General features: G+C 48.3%; 1 protein-coding gene across 2 annotated transcripts in view; it reads left to right on the plus strand.

Moving 5' to 3' along the window:
- Nucleotides 1-5,922: 5,922 nt before the first annotated feature.
- Nucleotides 5,923-14,369, plus strand: part of Ube2o (ubiquitin conjugating enzyme E2 O) — a 47,822-nt gene continuing 39,375 nt past the window's right edge. For both annotated transcript variants that reach the window (XM_052756098.1, XM_052756099.1), the window contains exon 1: nt 5,923-6,405. In XM_052756098.1, coding sequence (XP_052612058.1) covers nt 5,989-6,405 — 417 coding nt within the window. In that variant the 5' untranslated portion in view covers nt 5,923-5,988. The remainder of the gene's footprint in view (nt 6,406-14,369) is intronic.

Consider the following 14,369-nt stretch of genomic DNA (forward strand, 5'->3'; position numbering starts at 1 on the left):
ATATAAGGATATGTTGCTTTAAAAAAGAGGCTCTGCTTTTGTTTCCACAGAAAGCCAGAGGCTATGGATTTGTTCCAGATTGAGATACATCAGGTTTGACCAGCCAAGACCCCCTGAAAGGTCTCCGATGACACCAAGGCCCAGATGATCCAACATCCAAACCGTTTCAAGGCAACGGACTCAGATGATACACCCTCACGGACTACTCCATGATCCTAAAATTTTCTTTATGTCCCCATGAGATACAGCGCCCCCCTCCAACAGGAAGTAGTAAGAGAAGCTACGCCCAAATTCCCAAATATACTAAGCTGGCTTCAGAGATGTGTAAAAGTTAAAACCTTCCTTTAAAAAAAAAAAAAGGAAAAGGAAAAGTGCTGTGGGATGGTCTGTATGTCAAATTGCTCTGATTGGTCAATAAATAAAACACTGATTGGCCAGTGGCCAGACAAAAAGAATTGAGATAACAGGAAGACAGAGGGAAACACTGCCAGCCGCCGCCATGACAAACAACATGTAAAGATGCCGGTAAGCCACGAGCCACGTGGCAAGGTATAGATTTATAAAAATAGATTAATTTAAGATATAAAGACAGTTAACAAAAAGCCTGCCACGGCCATACAGTTTGTAAACAATATAAGTCTCTGTGTTTACTTGGTTGGGTCTGAGCAGCTGTGGGACTGGTGGGTGACAGAGATTTGTCCCGACTGTGGGCCAGACAAGAAAACTCTAGCTACATGTCTTAGTCAGGGTTTCTATTGTGATGAAACACCGTGACCAAAATGAGTCGGGGAGGAACGGGTTTATTGGGCTTACACTTCCACATCAGAGTCCATCTCTGAAAGAAGTCAGGACAGGAACTCAAACAGGGCAGGAACCTGGAGGCAGGAGCTGATGCAGAGGCCATGGAGGGTTCTGCTTACTGGCTTGCTCCCCATGGCTTGGTTCGCCTACTTTCTTATGGAACCCAGGACCACCAGGCCAGGGATGGCACTGCCCACAATGGGCTGGGCCCTCCCCCATCAATCAGTAATTAAGAAAATGCCCTACAGGTTTGCCTACAGCCCAATCTTATAGAGACATTTTCTTAATTGAGGTTCCCTCCTCTTAGATAACTTTAGTTCATGCCAAGTTGACATAAAACTACCCAGCACACAGGCTCTCTCATTTCAATCCACGGCACACTGATTTAGCTAGTCTATTAACCGGCTTGCTCTAGCCATGCCCTCTCTCCACCTCCTGAGCACTGGCATTACAGGTAGGTCACATGCCTGTCCAGCATTGCCATGAGAGCTGGGGATCCAAACCCTGGTTCTAACACCTGATTGGCAAGTGTTTTACCCCTGAGCCATCCATCCCTCCAGTGTCCTCACTGGGAGTTTTAACATTAAACACACCTTTGGCACTGCCTTGCTCTATGTCCTTAGGTTTCTTCCTCACCCCAGTTCTACCTCTCAGGATGAAAGGACAAGTGGACTATGCCCCACAGTCAGGAGTTACTCAGAGGGAGGTCCGGCAAAGCAGCAGAACTTAGAGACGCTGCCTGCTTGGAGCCATTGCTACCAGCAACCTCAGGCACTAGGTACCTTGGGTCCCGTGTTAGTAAGATGGGGTTAATAATGCCGGTACATAATTGTGATAACATACGTGAAAGAGCCTGGCACAATGCCAGCTCAAAAATACATGTTTAACTCATGTTAGGTTATGGGGGTACAAAGCAATGGGACTTTCATTTGTTTTGAGACAGACTCTCACCATGTTCATCTAACTTCCAGAATTTAAGAGGCTACTATTGCAGCTGTTAAATTGCCCAGATTTTTGTAGGTAAGGAAATGAAAACTTGTCTCTTAGCAATGTTTTTGTTTTGTTTTTTAGGGATTCCTTTCATTTATTTATTTATTTTCTGAGCTGAGGACCGAACCCAGGGCCTTGTGCTTGCTAGGCAAGCGCTCTACCACTGAGCTAAATCACCAACCCCTTAATTTATTTATAATGTATATAGAAGAGAGTGCCAGATCTCATTACAGATGGTTGTGAGCCACCATATGGATGCTGGAAATTGAACTCAGGACCTCTGGAAGAGCAGTCAGTGCTCTTAACCTCTGAGCCATCTCTCCAGCTTTTTAGGGATTCCTATAGCTCAGGCTTGCCTCAAACTTCTTGTGCAGCTGACGAAGATCTTGAACTTCTGATCCTCCGGCCTGCACCTCCCAGCTGCTGGGAATCCAGGTGTGTGTGCCAACATAACGGGTTCACTCAGGGCTTTGTGCATGCTAGGAAAGCACTCTGCCAACTAAGCTTCATGCCCAGCTCTTTACAACGTTAACATTTTGTTTATGATTTTTTTGTTTTGTTTTGTTTTGTTTTTGAGCTGAGGCTCAAACCCAGGGCCTTGTGCTTGCTAGGCAAGTGCTCTACCACTGAGCTAAATCCCCAAACCCTTGTTTTGTTTTTTGAGACAGGGTTTCTCAGTGTAGCCCTGGCTATCCTGGAACTAGCTCTGTAGGTCTGTAGACCAGGCTGGCCTTGAACTCACAAAGATCTACCTGCCTCTGCCTCTTGAGTGCTGGGATTAAAGGCACGAGCCACCACTGCTTGGCCATTTATGTTTTTTTGAGACAGCATTTCTCTATGTAGCCCTGGCTATCATGAAAGTCACTATGTAGCCCAGGCTGGCCTCGAACTCACAGAGATCCTCCTGTCTCTGCCTTCTGAGTGCTGGGATTAAAAGTGTAAGCCACCATGACCAGCTACCATTAACTTCTGATGGCCATGCTACATTGATGAAAAAGCCCTGACTTGAGACTTCACCTTGCCTCTAAATCACATCCCAGCTTTCCTTCAGCTTTTAGCCGTGTGTGTGTGTGTGTGTGTGTGTGTGTGTGTGTGTGTGTGTGTGTGTGTGTGTAATACTTGAATTTTCCAAATTTTGGGTCCATAGACAACCTGCCTGAGTCCAAAATTCTATCAATGCTACTTAAATATTTGGTCCTGGGAACCTTATGTATCTGAGTCTGTGCAGGTTATTTTTTTAATTTTTGTAAATTTATTTTTATTTATTTATTTATTTTTTGAGATAGGATCTGGAACTTGATTTGGAGACCAGGCTGGCTTCAAACTCGCAGAGATCTGCCTTGGTTCAGCCTCCTGAGTGCTGGGATTAAAGGTGTTTTCCACCACACCAGGTGTAAATTTTAGTTATAGTTTATGTGTATGGGTGTTTTGCCTGTATGTCTGTGCACTACATGTATGCAGTGCTGGAGGAGGCCAGAAGACAGCATCAGATGCCCTGGAACTGGCGTTGTGAGCCCCCACCTGGTTGCTGGGAATTGAACCTGGGTCCTCTGGAAGAGCATCCAGTGCTCTTAACTGCTGAGCCATCTCTCCAGCCCCTGTGCATGTTAATCTTTCCCTGATTGTAGTTCCATATCCCCAGTATCTGGAAAATTACCCAAAGTACAGGGTTCTGCCCTTTTTTCCTTTTGAAGAGCCTAAATACTCTAATAACAAACCACCTGACTAATTGTCATTGACTGTCTTGAAGAGAAATGTGTGAAAAATGCTTTTGATTGAGAAAATTTAGGGGAAGATCTTCAGCATTCTTAATATCTTTTAAATAGCCCATTAGAAATCCTTAATTTGAGCTGGGCAGTGGTGGCACAGGCCTTTAATCCCAGCAGTCAGGAGGCAGAGCCAGGCTGATCTCTGTGAGTTCGATGCCAGCCTGGTCTACAGAGTGAGTTCCAGGACAGGCTCCAAAGCTACACAGAGAAAGCCTGTCTCGAAAAAAAGCAATAAATAAATAAATAATGAAATAATAAAAATAAATAAAGGGGCTGGCGGGAAGGCCCAGAGGGTAAAGGTATCTGCTGTCAAGTCTGACAACCTGAGTTTGAACCCCAGGATCTAGCTGAAGGGGAGAACAGTTCCTGCAAGTTGTCCTTTGACTTCCAGATGTGTACCATGGCTCTTTCACTGTCCTTCTCCCCAAAAGAATAGTTTAAGAAAGAAAGAAACTCAGTTGCTTATTTTGCTTTTTTTTTTTTTTTTTTTTTTTTTTGGTTTTTCGAGACAGGGTTTCTCTGTGTAGCTTTGCGCCTTTCCTGGAACTCACTTTGTAGACCAGGCTGGCCTCGAACTCACAGAGATCCGCCTGGCTCTGCCTCCCGAGTGCTGGGATTAAAGGCGTGGGCCACCACCGCTCGGCTTATTTTGCTTTTTATAGATCAGCAATAGACAGCCAATATTTGGAACCACAACTCCTACTTTTGTTGTTGTTTTGTTTTTTTTCAAGACAGGGTTTTACTATGTAGCTCTGGCTGTCCTGGAATTCACTATGTAGAGCAGGCTGCCCTAGAACTCAGAAATCTGCCTGGTTCTTTTCTTTCTTTCTTTTCTCCTTTCTTTCTTTCTTTCTTTCTTTCTTTCTTTCTTTCTTTTTTTGAGACAGGGTTTCTCTGTGTAGCTTTGGAGCCTGTCCTGGATCTCACTCTGTAGACCAGGCTGGCCTCGAACTCACAGAGATCCGCCTGCCTCTGCCTCCAGAGTGCTGGGATTAAAGGCATGAGCCATTAACACCCAGCATCTTGTTCTTATTTTTAATCCCTCCCAACTCCCCTCCCAAAAGGAGGCCTCACTGAGCTCTGGATTCACCAAGAAAGGTTTAAAGGTAAACCAGTGATGCTTCTGATTGAGAATCTTTCTTATGTCTCTCTGGGTTCCCGTCACAACCTCTAGACAAATCCCTAAGGGGTCATGACCTTCCAAGTTCTGTTTGGGACTCTGCTTACTCCATACCCATCTATTACAGCCTTGCTTACAAGCTGACTTCGAGTTGCTTTTTCAGCTATTTAATGAGTATTTGTTTTATGTGCCCAACTAGACTGTCCTCTAAGTCACATGTTAAAGGTATGCACCACCACATCGAGCTGACAACTTTAAAAAATTATGATTATATGTGTGTATATGATATGTATGGGCACAAGTGTGCCACAGTGGCATGTGGGCACCTAGAGGACAAAGATGGTGTCACTTGCAGGGCTACAACTAGACTGGGCTGCCAAGGGAGCTTGTTAGAACTTGTTGACTGACTAGACCTGGTAACACACACCTTTAATCCCAGTACTCACTTGGGAGGCAGAGTCAGACAGATTTCTGAGCCTGGTTTACATAGTGAATTCCAGGCCAGCCAGGGCTATGTAGTAAGATCCTGTCTCAAAAAAGTAAAAAAAAAAAAAAAAAAAAATTACTATTATAGGAAAATGAAAAAGAAGTTGGGGGATTGATGAGATGGCTCAGTAGGCAAAGCATTTGCTTACACAAGCCTAACGACCTGAGTTCAATCCACAGAACCCACATAAAGGTGTAAAGAGAGAACCAATCCACTAAGTTGTACTCTAACCTCCTTATATCACTTATGCAATATCCATCATATGCAAATATAATCATAATAATTTTAAAATTTCATTTGATTTATTTCTTTTTCATGATAGGGTTTCTCTGTGTAGCCCTGGCTATTCTGGAACTCACTCTGTAGACCAGGCTGGCCTTGTACTCAGGAGATCTGCCTACCTCTGCCTCCAAGAGTGCTGAGGATTAAAGGTGTGCGCCACCACCAAACAGCTTAATTAAAAAAAAAAAAAAAAGTTGTTGTCAGCCAGGTGTGCAGTCTCCGCCCCTCTACTCCTCTGTGGCCACTGCCCTTCCTTCCACCCCTGAACCTGCCTCTCAATTCCCTGCCGCCCCGCCACGCCCCGCGGCAGTCCTTCCGCCGACCCAAGCATCTTCAGCGTCCCCTAGCGACCGGGCGGCGGCTCCTAGCAACAGCATCCCAGCGCCCTAACGACGGCGGCACGCAGGCCCACGTCAGCGCGCTTGGCCCCGCCCCCGCGCCGCCGGCCCCGCCTCCCCGCGCTTAGGCTGCTGCCGCCGCTACTGCCGCCGCCGCTGTAGCAGTCGCCGCCGCCCGAGAGAGACTCGCGCAGAGCAGTTATGGCGGATCCCGCAGCGTCCGCGCCCGCACCCGCTCCCGCCCAGGCCCCGGCCGCCGCCGCCCCGACCCCGACCCCGGCCGCAGCCCCCGCCGCCGCCCCGCCGCCCGCGCCCGCCACGGACTCGGCCTCAGGGCCATCCTCCGAATCCGGCCCCGAAGCGGGCTCGCAACGCCTGCTGTTCTCTCACGACCTAGTGTCGGGCCGTTACCGCGGCTCGGTGCACTTCGGGCTGGTGCGCCTCATCCACGGCGAGGACTCGGACTCGGAGGGCGAGGAGGACGGCCGCGGCAGCTCGGGCTGCTCCGAGGCCGGGGGCGCGGGCCACGAGGAGGGCCGGGCCAGCCCGCTGCGGCGCGGCTACGTGCGCGTCCAGTGGTACCCGGAGGGCGTCAAGCAGCATGTAAAGGAGACCAAGGTGAGGCGGGCCGGGGCGGCCGGGAGGGCTGGCGGGGGAGCGCCGCCTCAGCGCTCGGTGCACCGTCATCGCACCGGCCTGGGCGCGCACGCCGGCGGGGCTCCCGGCTCGGGGCGAGGGGAGGGGCCTTGCGAGCGATGCTCGGCTGTGGTGTGGGCCTCGGGGTGATGGACGTGCACGGACGCCCGTGGGGACCTCCTCAGGCTCTGAGGCGTGTTCGGCATTACACGAGTGCGGCGTTTTGCTGACACCCTCCCTCTCCAAAAAAAAAAAAAGAGCTCGGTGCTGCATTGTGCTTCCAGAAAGGAAGGCCGTGCCGGGGAGGGCTCGGCTGTGGGCATTCCAAAACAAAGATCGAGGTGAAAACCCAAGAAGTTGAGCAGATGCTGACAGAATGCATGGTGGGGAAGCGGCCTGGCGTCTGTCTTGTTTTAACGCCGCTGCCTCCTTTGAATTGCTGCAGAGAACTTTGGAGGAAAATGATGAACAGCCCAGAGCCATGATATTAATAGTACTGGGGGAGATGGTGGCAGCTGCGACTGGGTGTCTTTGGACTTCTTGGGGTGGGGTGTCCTGTGCAGCCGTGGGTAGAGGAGAGGGACCAGTGGAAAAAACTGCCGGGTTTTTCTTAACCTGGAGCTGTTAGGCAAATACCACAGTCCCCCACTGTGTTGGGATGAGGCTAGTGACTGGAGCAATTCTACAAAAGAGGTCTGTCACCATAAACCTTAAACCAGGGTTGGTTTGGAGGCCTGTTTTCCTGAGTGTGTAATTTCTATCAGTGAGTCTCTTCCAAACACATTTTTATCTCTCAGCTCTCCCTCTCCTGCCCAATCAGGAAACATTTCTAACATGAATCAGGCCTGCCTCGTTTTAGGTCCCTGGAAGGTGAGAGGTCTGATTTTGGGGGATGCTTTTAATTCATTAATTTTTGCAGTGCTAAAGGTTGAACCCAGGGCCTTGATACTAGACCTGTGCTTTTCCACAGAGCTACATCCTCAAACCAACTTATTTATTTATTTATTTATTTTTGTTTTGTTTTGTTTTTCTCGAGACAGGGTTTCTCTGTAGTTTTGGTGCCTGCCCTGGATCTTGCTCTGTAGACCAGGCTGACCTCAAACTCACAGAGATCTGCCTGGCTCTGCCTTCCAAGTTCTAGGACACACCACCCGGCCATTTGAGAGTAAATCATGGCAGGTTGTCCAAGCTAGCCCGGAAATTTCGGTATTTCCACAGCTGCTCTAGTATGGGGGATTAAAGGAGCCACCACCAAACCCATCATGGGAGGCTCTTTAGAAGTTAATCTAGGGGCCAGGCGGTGGTGGCGCACGCCTTTAATCCCAGCACTTGGGAGGCAGAGCCAGGCGGATCTCTGTGAGTTCGAGGCCAGCCTGGACTACCAAGTGAGTTCCAGGAAAGGTGCAAAGCTACACAGAGAAACCCTGTCTCGAAAAACCAAAAAAAAAAAAAAAAGAAGAAGTTAATCTAGGGCCTGATGTGTCCCTTGCCTTTAATCCCAGCACTCAGTATGAGGCCAGCCTGGTCTACATAGTGAGTTCCAGGACAGTCAAAGCTACATAATGAGAAAAAAAAAATTAATCTGGGATTTTCATACTGGGAGAAAAAGACAGCAGAGGACTGTGGCTTCATGCCGTACTAAGAAGGGAGACGGGAGACTGCGGGTGGAGACTGACAGGAGAGCAGGGAGGGAAAGCCCCACTCCTGAGTTCTAGTTACTGTGCAGGAGTGATTGCTGACCCCAGCTTCTCTTTCATTACCAAGTGTGCATCCACAGGCACAGATCCACACACACCTCGGCTTCTCAGAAAAATGTAAATAGGGCAACAACTCCTCCGATACTTGGGAAAACGGAGTTTGCAAAAGTATTTGGGAAATAATCCATTCTGAGACAGAATGCCTATTAAAAATGGTTGGTGTTGTGTGTGGAAAATGTCTGCATTGTGTTGCGGGTGGTTTTCTGAGAGGTTCAGAAAATGCATTCCATCACCCAGCTTCTCCAGAGGTTTCTGACTCCAACCCTGGCTCAGGGAGCCCGCCCTAGCTCTGCCACCGGGCACCAACCATTTCTCTCAGTTGTTTCTGTCCATCGTCACTTGGGCGGTTAACTTTATTTACAGCTGTCTTCCCTCTGCCTCCCCCAACATACGTAAGAAAATTGAACCAAAATTTGACCTGAAAAGCCTATTTTGGAGTTACATAGAAAACAACTTTAAAAGGCTTCTGTCAAAAGGATTCCAAGGAATGGTGGTCTGAGTATCCACTCACTGCAGGTTGCTAAGGACTAGGAAGTAGATGTTTTAGAGAGGGTGTACATTTATAGGTATCTGCTGTCTGTCACCATGAGCTACAGATAACAGAAGTGGATCCTGGGATCTTACCGTACTTTGTTTAGGGAGCTTGTCCTCCTTCCCCACTCTATTCATCCTACTATCAGGATGACTGTGTGCTGAAAAGGTTTGAGTGGTCATCACGAGTCTGGTTATGTTATTGGCAGAATAAAATGGCTGGATTTCTCTGTAGCCTTGGCTGTCCTGGAGCTCACTCCTGGCTGGCCTCAAACTCAAAGATATCTGCCTGCCTCTCAAGTCCCAGAGTTAAAGATGAACACCAACACACCCAGTTTTTTGTGAGACAAAGTTCTCTATGTTGCTCTGGCTGTCCTGGAACTAACTCTCTGTATACCAGGTTGGCCTGGAACTTACTATGTAAATCAGGCTGGACTGAACTCAGAGAGATTCTCCTGCCTCTGCCTCCCAAGTGCTGGGATTAAAGGTGTGCGCCACTGCACCTAGCATCACCCAATGTTTTAGTATTTCTAGTGCTGTGATAAAACACCATGACCAAAAGCAATTGGGAAGGAAAAGGTTTATTTCAGTTTACAGCTTGTAGTTTAAACATCCAGGAAGTCGCAGAGATCTGCCACCTGAATGTTGGGATTAAAGGCATGCACCACCATTGCTTGGCTTTTTTTTTTTTTAAGTTGACAGTTATTGGAATAGTTTTAACTGTGTCTGTTTGGATTATTCCTTACACCATGGGGTATTTTTGTAGTTTTGTAGTTTCAGTTCGAGAATATGAATGAGACTTAATACTAGTGTCCTTCCCCTGGATTTCACTCTTACCAGGCTGCTGAGACACTGTATTGTAGCCAAGCTGGCCTGAAACTCACCATCCTCCTGCCTCAGCTTTCTGAATAGCTGGGATTTCAGTGTTTACTGCCATGCCTGGCTTAATACCTCCCTCTCTTTAAAAAGATTTGTTTTTATTTTTAATTATGTGTGTGGGTATGTATGTCTGTGTAGGGTTATGTGAACTGCCTGACATGGGTGGTGGGAACTGAACTTGGGTCCTGGAAGAACAGCAAGCACTCTTAACTGCTGAGCCATCCCTCCAGTCCTAATACTTTTCTCTAAATGTAAGTTTTTAGTGAACATATTTAGAAAGAAAGTTGGAGATAGGCAGCAAGCCCTGTTCCCTTCTTGTCCCTCAGTGTCAATGAGCAGTAGAAATAAAGTTGCTTCTTCCCGGGAGCCTGGGATTTGTGGCTGTGTTCCTGAGGCTCTCAGCAGCCAAGCTTAAGCTTCTTTAGAACTTAAAGAACAGCCAGGTGTGTCGGTGCACACCTTTAGTCCTAGCACACCCTTAGTCCTGGCACTCTTACCTTTCACACCTTTAGTCCTGACACTCTTATCCTTGTACACCTTTAGTCCTGACACTCTTATCCTTGTACACCTTTAGTCCTGACACTCTTATCCTTGCACACCCTTAGTCCTGCCACTCTTGTACACCTTTAGTCCTAGCTCTCTTACCTTTCACACCCTTAGTCCTGGCACTCTTATCCTTGCACACCCTTAGTCTTAGCACTCTTCATCTCTGAGTTCTAGGCCAGCTTGGACAACATAGTGAGTTCATGACAGCCTGGACTACCTAGAGAGACCCAGTTGTTTTGTTTTTTGTTTTTTAAAGACACCCTCCACCTCCCCACCCCCTGAAAAGGAACTTAAGCAAACAGCCAGAGGCTCTCCCAGGCTCTTCTCCCCAGCTTCCTGAGCAGCCTGGTGGCCCATTCCTTGGCTCCAAACTTCTCACCTAGTCTCTGTGGAGGCTTGCCCTTTCCCCAGCTCATCCTTTGAGTACTATCCTGAAATGAAGCCAAAGGCCATCAGCCCCTTACTGACCTGAGCCCTGGCTAGACAAAGTGGTCTTCCTTGTCCCCACCTGTCATGCGGGGACAGAGCAATCCTGTGAGGACAGAGTCCAGCTGCAGACTGTCAGTCAGCTCAAGTTCAAGATTCCTTCTGGTGGTGCTTGTTCCAGCTTTTTTCCTTTCTCTTCTCCCCCACCCCCTTCCTTCCTTCCTTTCTTCCCTTAATAGGGTCTCATGTCACCAATGCAGCCCTCAAACTCACCTTGTAGCAGAGGCCGACTTGGTACTTCTGATCCTCCTGCCTCCCCTTCCCAAGTGCTGGGGAGGCAGGCAGGTGTGTGCCACCACACACCACTGGTGCTTTACCACCTCTGGTGTATTGTCTTTTAAGTTGCTGAAACACTTGGTGTCTCTCAGATTTGAGACACGGTGTCTCTAAATTCAAGCTGCCTGCTATTACACTGCCTTTGTGAGACTGTGTGGGGTGTGTGTGTGTGTGTGTGTGTGTGTGTGTGTGTGTGTGTGTGTGAAGCTCCTTGATGACAGGTCCCTCCGGAATTGGCTTTGCAGTTTATTTTTGGTTCCTACTCAGGCCAGCATTTCCATGGGGAAAGCTATTTAGGTGTAGCATCATAGCCCAAGAAGTTTGTCTCACTTGTCCAGGTGCGGGGGCCCATTAAAAGGAATTGTTCTTAGTGATGTAACAGGAAGGAGTTATGTAAGGTTAAAGCAAGATGCAGGACTAAGTGCTTCTAAATTGCATTTTATTCAGATAGGATCACAGCTTGGAGACTCTTAACAGCTGTCCTGTGATTTTATTTTGTCCCTTGATTTTCCCTCTTCTAACTCCTTGGCCTTGAGGCCACAATTTTGTCTCTGTGTGGTAATTGCCTGACTCAAGGGCACTTTGACCAGATGAGGGATGTGTGTTTGTACTGCAGTTGGAAGTCAAAACCCTTGGGTGTTCCTCTGGCTAGCACCTGCTCTGATTGACCTTGGCTAAATCGTTGCCTCATCTCTTCAGTGGAAAGTGAGATGACTCTCTAGCCCCTGAAATGAGCCTGCACTGCTGGAGTGGTCAGAGTGGGGTGGCCACTTGATCATTCAGATGCTGTTCTGATAAGTGCAACATCACCTCTCTGGAAAGCTTGTTTCAGTGGCATGAGAGATGGTGATAAGTGTGACTTTGGGGGCCTTTTTTAGCAGTACTCAAGAATCTTGGGGTGTTAGGGTTGGCTTTGGGAGCCCTTTCCATCAGTACTCATGAACTCTTATAACTTTGTGACTTTGCAAGAAATTCAGCAGGGCGGTGGTGGCACATGCCTTTAACCCCCAGCACTTAGGAGGCAGAGGCAGGATGGTCTCTGAGTTTGAGACCAGTCTGGTCTGCAGAGCGAGTGCCAGGGCTACACAGAGAAACCCTGTCATGAAAAACCAAGGGGAGTGGGGGAAGAGAGAAAGAAATTTAGTAATGCACAGTTAAAACAGCACCTGACTGCCTCCAGAAGCAGACAGAACAGCTGTAGGTATACAGCTGACGTGTATGGTTCCCCAAATCTGGAGGACATCATCATTGTCAGCAGCAAGCAGCAGTAGTAGTATTTTTTTGAGGCATAGTCTCACTGTGTAGCACTGGCTACACAGTGTCAGTATGTAAGTATGTGCACCAGACTGGCCTCCAACTTACTGCAAACCACTTGGCCCTGCCTCCCAAATGCTGTGATTAAAGGTGTGCTCCAACTTGGCTGGAAGATCTCTTCTGAAATTCCCAAAAGATAGGTAATAAGGATGAATCCCAAGGATTAGGATGTTTTTATCTTAGGATCCCAGCTCAGTCCTACCCTCTTTGTTGTGCACCAGGCACTCAGTGTTTTTCAGTGCTCACAGCAACTGTCTGAGTGAGATGCTGTTATTGACTCCATGGTTCATAGGAGAAAAGTGAGAACAGCCAGCATCACACTGTCCAAGTGGAGGGACCTGCAAACAGGCTGAGGGAAATGTCATTTGTTCTTACCTGAGACTGTAAAGGTTCAGGACTCAGCCATGCTTGTGTACATACAGGAACCACAAACTGGGGTTGCCACAGCCATCCAGTTGCTGAATATGGAAAGCCTTAGTGGGATAGGGAGTGGCCCCAGGTGAACATGGTTGCACGAATCCTATGTCTTATAATAAAAACATGGAGCCAGATATTGGGAAATGCTGAAAGATCAGAGAGACAAAGGAACAAGCCACAGGCACTTCTCACCTTGCCAGCTCTACGAATCCTCAGACTGAATGCCTCTGAGTCCTCAGCCGAAAGGCCCTCTAGTTCCTATCTCCTCATGTTTTATATGCTTTTCTTCGCCCAGCCACATCAACTTTCTATCTCAGCCTTCCTTGTGCTGGGATTAATGGCGTGAGTGCTTCCCAAGTACTGGGGTTAAAGGTGTGTGCCACCACTGCCTGGCTCTGTTTCTCTCCTAGACTGGATCAATCTCATGTAGCCCAGCATGGCCTTGAACTCACAGAGATCATGTTGAATGACTCCAGCACTAGCCTTACTTAGTTCAGCACTGAGTACCACCTTCCCACTGGAGCAAGCAAGAGGGCGGACACTCAGTAGTTGGCACCTCTGTATCCCTGAAAACCATCAACAATGGAACTACAACCTGACCTGCTGCCCCCTCTGCTGCTGTCATTGTCACCCTGCTTCTGGGAGTCTGACTTTGAATCAGGGCAGGAAAGAGTCCTTGGGGAGGCTGAGGTCCACCTCAGTTCCTTTCCTTCCCTCTGTCCCCTGTTCTACTTTAGGACATGGAAAGTGTTTTTGTGTCTCTCCTTCTTCACTGATGTCCTTGCCCTTTTTGTGTGTGTGAGGGGGGAGGTTTCAAGACCGGGTTTTTCTGTGTAGCCCTGGCTGTCCTTGAACTCTATAGAAAGGCCAGTTCAAACTCACAGGGATCCGCCTGCCTCTGCCTCCCCAGTGCTGGGATTAAAGGCGTGCACCACCACCACCACCACCACTGACACTAAACCTTGCTTTTTTTCTTTTCCATTTTCCTGTTTAATCAAGAACTCTGTGGCGCATGCCTTTAATCTCGGAGGTAGAGGCAGGCAGATCTCTGTGAGTCCGAGGCCATCCTGGTCTACAGAGTGAGATCCAGGACAGGCACCAAAACTACACGGAAAAACCCTGTCTTGAGGGGGAAAAAAATTACTATATCTTTTAAAAATGGAAAAACTGCTGTCTCTGCTCTCTCTCTGTTCCCTCTCTGCTCTCTGCTCTGCTCCCTCTCCCCCTCCCCTCTCCCCAGGCCTGGCTCCCTTCTCTCTCCCCCTCTTCCCTCTCAATAAATCTCTAAAAGAAAAAAAAAGGAAAAATTGCCGGGTGGTGGTGGTGGTGGTGGTGGTGGTGGTGCACGCCTTTAATCCCAGCACTTGGGAGGCAGAGGCAGGTGGATCTCAGTGAGTTCGAGGCCAGCCTGGTCTACAAAGCAAGTTCCAGAACAGCCAAGGCTACACAGAGAACTGTCTTTTACTATTTTACATACCACTGGGCCTCATGGAATCCCCTGGAACCTATTTGGGGCCCACATTTAAAAAAAAGAAGTGCAGTTATCACATGTAACGTGAATGACACGGGCACATGATCAGTGTCAGCTGCCCCTGGTGGTCCCCTCTGAGTGGAGTCAGGTCCGTTGCTGTGGGTTCTCCCAGGACAGTATGATCTGAGCTCCTGTTTTGGTCCCTAGAAGCTCTGAGGGTCACTGCCTGACTGGCCTGTTCTTGGGTGAGGTGGGACCGCTAACTGAAC

Source organism: Peromyscus californicus, unplaced genomic scaffold (assembly GCF_007827085.1).
Source record: "Peromyscus californicus insignis strain IS unplaced genomic scaffold, ASM782708v3 Scaffold_3__1_contigs__length_106647218, whole genome shotgun sequence".
NCBI lineage: Eukaryota > Metazoa > Chordata > Mammalia > Rodentia > Cricetidae > Peromyscus > Peromyscus californicus.